At 43.8% G+C, this 7,561-nt stretch overlaps 1 protein-coding gene across 1 annotated transcript; it reads left to right on the plus strand.

Annotated features, from left to right (window-relative positions):
- Nucleotides 1-2,253: 2,253 nt before the first annotated feature.
- Nucleotides 2,254-4,197, plus strand: lratd2a (LRAT domain containing 2a). Its single transcript, XM_085396836.1, has one exon. It carries the CDS (start codon nucleotides 2,731-2,733, stop codon nucleotides 3,553-3,555), a length of 825 nt encoding a protein of 274 aa, XP_085252962.1. The 5' UTR covers nucleotides 2,254-2,730; the 3' UTR covers nucleotides 3,556-4,197.
- Nucleotides 4,198-7,561: the final 3,364 nt, after the last annotated feature.

A 7,561-nucleotide genomic window follows, 5' to 3' on the forward strand; every position in this document is an offset into this window, starting at 1 on the left:
CACAGCCTCTGACTTATGGCCAATCACATTACACCATAGTAGGCCATTAGATGTTTTCCAAGCCAGGTGGAACAGATGGTGTGCAAGACGCAGCGGTCCGGATGCTCTGTCCATCTGCCTCAAGTATACACATATTCAACTATCCTCATAGATTTTAACGGACACTGAGCTGAAAAACGCATTGTTGAATACCTGCTTGTGCAGCCTTTGAAAAAGCTATGAAAAGCCTGCAATTTTGGGATGGGGGGTGGGGGGAGATTAAGGTGTCAGTCTGAGGCTGGCTGTGTCCCCATCGGACAGGTGGAGCCCTGTCTAATTGAGTGTGTCTCCCAGGCCTCCCTGCTCCAGTAATTTCCCAGCACCACAAATTACAGAGTGTTACCAGGGGGCACCGGGGGCGTAAACTGGGTCATGCCACCGGAGGATAAGAAGCACCAAGAAGCGGTCAAATAGGCTGCATGTCACCACTCTAACAGTCTATTTCTTTCCCAACACCTTCAGCCTGCGTTGATATAAAACCTCATCCTCTAAAGGTGTAATACATCTGCTGAATTCATTCTGCATGTTATTTTTGACTCCTATCATATGCAGCGTCAGACTGAGGCTGCTGCAGGGCATCAGAGTGAAATAAGAGGAAAGTAAAACACGCGCGCACACAGCCGCACACAAAAGCCCAGAAAAAAATTGTGCTTATTCACACAATGAGCACAAACTTGAGCCGAAGTGGATGAAACGCTTGTGAATGGTGAAATTACACCAGCCTCTTACACACAGTCTGCTGCTTTGTCATTTTTATGTCATTTCAAGAGAAATCAGAAGTAGATGATCTTTGAATGAAGCTGCATCAGTATCGGGTCAAACAATGGCACACATGCACACCCTCATACTCCAGTAGAGCATCTGGGGGCCACAAATGTCACAAGTCTACAAACTCTTGTGCCTGATTAGATTAATTACATTCGTTCAACTAGGAAAAAATGTGCTGATGTAACTCTAAAAGTGGAATTACAGTTACATACAGTGCTGTATCCATATCTGGAGTGCTAACGCTCAGTGGCACTGTTGTGACCTGGAAATCTGCATTACAGATGCACTTTGTGACCCTGCCACAGTCTTACTAACCTGGAAAAACATTCATCCTGGACTACTCGGGGGTTATGGGGAAATAACTTAATGTGATCCTCTGCAGCTCTACCACAGGTCAGTCTCTTAATTAACCTGATAGTCTGGAGGAGTGCTGCCAAAAGGTCTCCTTCCTAATCTGTTGAGTTCTTAAATGAGACCTTTCTACCTGCTTAAACTGCAGAAATCTGTAATAGGTGATTCTGCATTTCACCAAGGACAGAATGACACTGAAACTATACTGAGGTCACACTCAGGGTCATTCACCCTGCAAAGTTTGTCTCTCTCTCTCGTCTTCATAATGTAACATTTGTTTCCTTTAAACTGCAAGTTTGCTCGGAGCCCTCAGCACCTGTCCTGTTCCTCAAGCCGTTTCACATACAGGTGCTGTCACACAGAGGTTGCTGCAGCAGCAGTAGCAGTGTGTGCCATTTCGGGGAGCATATTCCCTTTGACGGAGGGATACAGTGGTGAGAAAATAGTCCATAACCGAGCACCTCCAGGCATTCTACGAGCCAGTACAAACATAATGGAAATATTATGGTCCCTCCAGGAGATAGCAGGCAAAGTACTTGGCAGCTTCAGCTCATTCAAGGACAGAGAGGTGGTCAAAACTGTAAAAATATCTCCAGATGTTAGAACCCCGCCCCCACACCCCACTCCACTGTCCCCTTATAGGACAGTGGTAATTTGTACCAAGGCATCAGTCACTTATCTATAGATTCATCATTCCAGGATCTAGTTTGATTGACTAACTGATTTTCTTTCCAGTACACACCACAAATCAAAGAACATCACAAACACTTACATACATGTTAAGACCATGACAGTGTGCCTGCAGTAATTACCAGAGCACTAAAAAGTAATCATAAAATTAGTCTGTTTGTTCTCACAAATATACATATATCCTCAGTTCCAAAACTATATTTACAATTAAAATAACCAACAGACTCAAAGTAGATCCATATGACTGCAAACAACTAACACAATAAAATGTTTGTGTATATTGTTTTACAGTTTAATGAGTCAGTCTGAGCATGAACTGAGAATCCGAGTGAACGAAACGGCTCATTAGAGAGCAGGAGCGGATATTAAAGATGCGGTGGAGAAAATTACGCGCACTTCCGCTTTAAAAGCGGCGCTGCGTGTGGCTGGAGAGAGTCCCTGCTGATGCCGAGTCACCCGGTGTGGCACGCTGCTCAGTTCCTGAGCTGCTTATATCTGCGTATGTAGGCAAACACGTCGCTCTGTCGTTGTGTCTGTGGAGGATTTTGCTTTCATCGTTTCTTTTCCGACAGAGGGCGGACGTAACTTTACGCAGGGAAACAGGAGGTGAGGCTACACCTGAGGGATATTTGTCCTCGCCGAATCTGTAAGCAGTTTGTCTTTTCCTCCCAACTCCACTTGTTGATGGGGCACCGAGTGGTTATCGGCGCATTCGGTAAACGGAGTTACTCTTATGCGTAATTTGGACAAAACCCTGTCTGAGGGCAGGGCGAAGGAAGTTTTTTTAGCCTTTTTGTGGCAGATGGTTGGGATGTTTGGCGACCGGTAACAGCCTTCGGCATCAGATCACATTACACAAGCTGCTACCAGGTGAGCAGCGGCATGGGGAACCAGATGGACAGGCTGTCGCATTTAAGTTACGCAGAAGTTCCCACAGTGGACCCCAACGGCGTGGACGCCGAGGACGGTCCGCGGATCGGCGTCTCTTACATATTTTCCAACGACGACGACGAGCTGGAGGACGGCTGCGCGGTAGACGGCTCCGATAAAGACCCGAATCAGGAAGAGAAACAGTACGACCAGCGCGACGAGGTGGAATGCGCCGTCTACAACAGAGACGAATGCATTTACGAGAAGAGCGCAAAGTCGGTGAACCTGGAAGTTTACTCCCCAGAGAATCTGCTAAACAAATGCAAACCAGGTGATCTGGTGGAGTTTGTGGCTACGGGTCAGTACCCGCACTGGGCGGTGTATGTGGGAGACTTCCAGGTGGTGCACCTGCACAGAGCCGAGGTAAAGAACCGCTTTCTGACCGATGCGAGTCAAGGGAGGAGGTGTCGGATTGTTAACGAGCTGTACAAATTCAAAGCTCTGGGTCAGGACATGGTGGTGCAGAACGCGATGGAGCAGGTGGGATTAAAGGACCGGGAGCTGAGCTGGAGAAACTCTGAGTGTTTTGCAGCCTGGTGCAGGTTCGGCAAGAGGGAGTTCAAAATGGGTGGGGAGATACGCATAGGCAAGCAGCCCTACAGGTTGAAAATATTCATGACGGGCAAACAGCCGCACGTGCTGGAGTTTCAGAGTTTGGAGGACATGATCATGGAGAAGAGGAGGAACGATCACCTGGGCAGGACAGCCGTGCTTCGGGAGCTGGCCGCTCATTACAGCAGGATGGAGGAGATCAAAAGCGAGCCGGGAGCTGAATGATGTCCGCTTTTTCGTGCTCTTCAAAATAGGCTAATTGCGTTGCAACTTAAGTGTAGAGTAGCCTTTACCGAACACAATCTGTTACACTGTCCTCCTCCAGCCTGTAGCAAACATCCATATCTTTGTTTTCTGTTAAGCACAGATGTCATAATTCCTACCTGAATATTGTCAGTCCAGCTGTGGATTTTTGGTCCATCATGTTTTTATTAGTTACATCGACGCTACTGCCTTAACGCCACAATCTTCAACATCCTCTGTTGCCATATGGCCTTAGCAAACATGAATTCAGCTATCTAAGATAAATTGAATAGCCTGATTTTCATCCCCTCCCAAAAGCCTCTCCAATCACAGAATGTATAGTTTTATAAAAAGCTTTACACATCTGACTTAAACTGTCATGACTCTGTAAGTAGAGCAGATTTTTTTTTTTCTCTATTTATAGCGTGTCTTGTTACTCGATCCTTGTGTGGTTCAACTTCATCTCATTTCACCCAGACAGCAGTGTCAGAGCTGCTCACTGAATACAAGCAGTGTTCGTTTTGCCCTTAAGGGTAATCCTCACTCCAGCACATCTGAAGAAAATGTTGTGGAGCTTGTCTTTGTTATCTGTACCTGAAGTTTAAGTAAACCATGAATCTTTGTCTCTTTTTGAAATGAGTCTTGTTGTCTGTGCTCTTATGTTTGATTATTAGAGTAAGAAAAACACAATATGGATTCAGTGCATCATTGCATATGATACATTTTCTTAATTGTTGACTGTCCATAAAAGATGGATGTAGATGCTGGGTCTCAAAAGTAAAGTCCACGTAGAAGTGCCTGAAACTTGTGGGTTTTTAAAAAAAAAAAAAAAAAAGGCCAGCAGGGGGTGATTACTCTGGCTCATAGACAGTATTAAAAAACAAACATGGATGCACATACCCCAGAAGGACTTCACTGGTTAATGAGGTCCTGCTGTGAAGCATTGGAGAAGAGTTTTGTCATCAACACCTTTTGTGTTCTGAAGGTTGATGTTAAGAGCGAGGGACAGGTCTGAGTATGAACACTTACTGGCTAATCACTTGTCAATTACAAGTCATTAACCAATGAGCATATTCTGGCTAATCCTCTCTTCTTGTTCTCAGAATCACCAGAGGTATAAGATAAAGGAAGTTGTACACAGCCAGGCTTTCTTTACCTTAGCTGGTTTGACAAAATCTGTGGTTCTTAACTTTCTCTCTTAAGTTAGGCTTTCGGTTTCAGGCTGTGACGCTGTGATCACATAAAAAGGGGAATGCAACACTGCTGCAAAAAATACAGGAAACTAAAGCCACATCAATCTAGTGATCTAGCACACAGAGTGGAAATATATGTTTAAAATGAAGTTGATTACTTTTATTAGTGCTGCATGACAAAAATATAACAGGATACCACCTGTGCAACAAGTGCAGTTTTAACTACACACTTGCTACTACAATAAGTGGTATTACAACAAAGGCGAAGCGATTGGAAACGACAGCAACTCAGCCACAAGTGGTAGTTAATGTAAAATTACAGACTGGGGTCAGTGGATGCTAAGGTGCATAGCGGGCAGAGGTCACCAACCTTCTGCAGAATCATTTACTACAGGCCTCCAAAATCCATGTGGTTTTCAGATTAGCTCAACAACAGTGTGTAGAGAGCTTCATGGAATGTGTTTCTATGACCGAGCCGCTGCATCCAAGCCTTACGTTACCAAGCGTGACGCAAAGCCAGTGCAGTGGTATAAAGCACATTGCTACTGGACTCTAGAGCGGTGGAGACGTGTTCTCTGGAGTGATGAATCATGCTTCTCCTCCTGGCAATCTGATGGACGAGTCTGAGTTTGACAGTTGCCATGAGAACGATATTTGTCTGATGGCATTCTGCCAAGTGTAAAGTTTGGTGGAGGGGGCATCCTGTTGGTGTGGGGTTCCTGTTCCAGCATAACTGTACCCCAGTGCACAAAGCAATGTCCATAAAGACATGGATGATTGAATTTGATATAGAAGAACCTGTCTGGCCTGCACAGAGTCCTGACCTCAACCCCACAGAACACCTTTGGGATGAATTAGACCAGAGACTGTAAGCCAGGCCTTTTTGTCCAATATCACTGTCACACCACCAGTGACCAGGTTGGGTTTTGGCCAGTAAAAAACATATCTTGCAACCCATTAATGGACTCAAAGTTCTATTTTGTATGTCTCAAAATGAGTGACTCAATTGCAGGAGGGCTCAGCCGGACAACGTTTTCCTACAGGAACAGAAGTTTTTTAAAAAAACAAACAAAAAAACAGATGAAACATCCCTGTTGACTAAAATTGATGAAGGTTTTTGGCACTTTTGGCTTCATTTTTCAGACCTGGATGCTATGTTCATCTTTTACACTGATGGTCTATGGTCTGACTGTAAAAATAAACCCAGCTATATAGAAGTCGAAGGGGAAAACAAATGTACTGCCTACTTGATTTGTGATTTTGGGAAACAGTTCCCTGATGGGTTTATAGGTCAAATTGCTGGTTTAAAGTGGCATTCAGTACAACATGAAGTTCCAACTTTGATTTGACCACACGGTTTTAAAGGCACAAGCTGAAATCTGTGCTCTTTAGTGGAAATGTGCATGATTTACCGGTTATTATGAGGTAGCTTTGCATTTCATCTGGGCTCACCTTTATTAGAGCTGTCACCATAGTAACCTAAGCTGCTTGGATAATCTGCTCTCTCCTGGTTTAGACTATCAGAAAGTAAAATGCCTGCATTAATGAACTCTGAAAAAACACAGAGCCACAATCTGAGATGATTCCAGGAGCCAGAGAAAGGGAGCCGGAAGTAGATCAGAATTAATAATTAACAAAAAGCGCCTTAAGCAATATTTGTTCTGGGGACCCTAACGTCATGCCTGTGTTCCTGCTTGCAGAAGTGAGATATGCACTGTATTCAGCCAGAAGCAACAGGTCATAAGGTGAAGATTTGGCCCAGTGAACAAACTGGAGGAAAGTTTGGATGAAAAACTTCTCACAGAATGAAGAATCCCTCCTCCTCAAACTACAACGAGTGTTTACAGTGTTTTTTTAGACCATCTGTCCACTTTGCTATTTAACTAGCACTCCAAACAAATAGCAGGTGGCAAAAGGACCATCATACAAAAAGCTGCATTGGTTTTTGCATATAAACCCACTTTTCAGTTTTGCAGTGTTCCAGACAGTAAACCGTTTCCACTGAAGCTCTTAAGAACACGATGGAACATGGTTATTGAGTTTTTAAAGGCCCCAGTGGGATGATACAGCTTTACATCGGCAGAAAGACTGCACATTGTTCCTCACTGATGGCAGTGATAAGCGTAAGTAGTTAGAATTTTAGTAGTCTGCATTGTGCAGTTTTCTCTTGAAGCCCGTGCATAACAAACAATTACTCCAAACTATTTTGAACATATTAATTTATTTGTGCAGTTTATTATTCGTGAAAGAACTCAGATGTTGCTGCAAGGCAAATATTCATCAGAGTGTCTTATATATAGGTTGCAATCTGAGCACTAAAAAGAAAGGCGTCGCATAAATAGATTTTTACTTCACCCACAAAAATTAAGAATACTGGGGGACTTCTAACAAATACCTACACCTCATGTCCTTCACATTTCATTTATTTCAACTGAAATGCAAAATGACTGCAGGTTGCATTGACATGTCAAGTATACAGTAAAACTGAAACCACGGCTTTCTGATGTTTTTAACTTGTACTTAAATGTGACATCCTGTCAAACCTATCAGAGGAACTAACATGCTAAAATAGTTTGGTTCACGTGGTTCACCACTGTGAGAGATATCTGGGCTCTTAAAGCTACTTTGTGTTTCCTTTTCCCAGAGGTTGCTTTCACATTCTTTGCAGCACTCTAATCAAATTATGACACGGTAAACCATCCTTGGAGTCTTGTTGAGCTCAGTCTTTCCAGAGTATATTAGACACTTTTGTAGTGAGCCAGGAGTCGTTTAAAAAGACAGGAGTGCATCTGCGC

Source organism: Rhamphochromis longiceps, linkage group LG22 (genome assembly GCF_057381845.1).
Source record: "Rhamphochromis longiceps isolate RC_006_pf linkage group LG22, R_longiceps_female_GT1.1, whole genome shotgun sequence".
Classification (NCBI taxonomy): domain Eukaryota; kingdom Metazoa; phylum Chordata; class Actinopteri; order Cichliformes; family Cichlidae; genus Rhamphochromis; species Rhamphochromis longiceps.

Excerpts from the sequence above, each read along its gene's own strand:
- lratd2a (XM_085396836.1), top strand. The coding sequence starts at position 2,731 with ATGGGGAACCAGATGGACAGGCTGTCGCATTTAAGTTACGCAGAAGTT.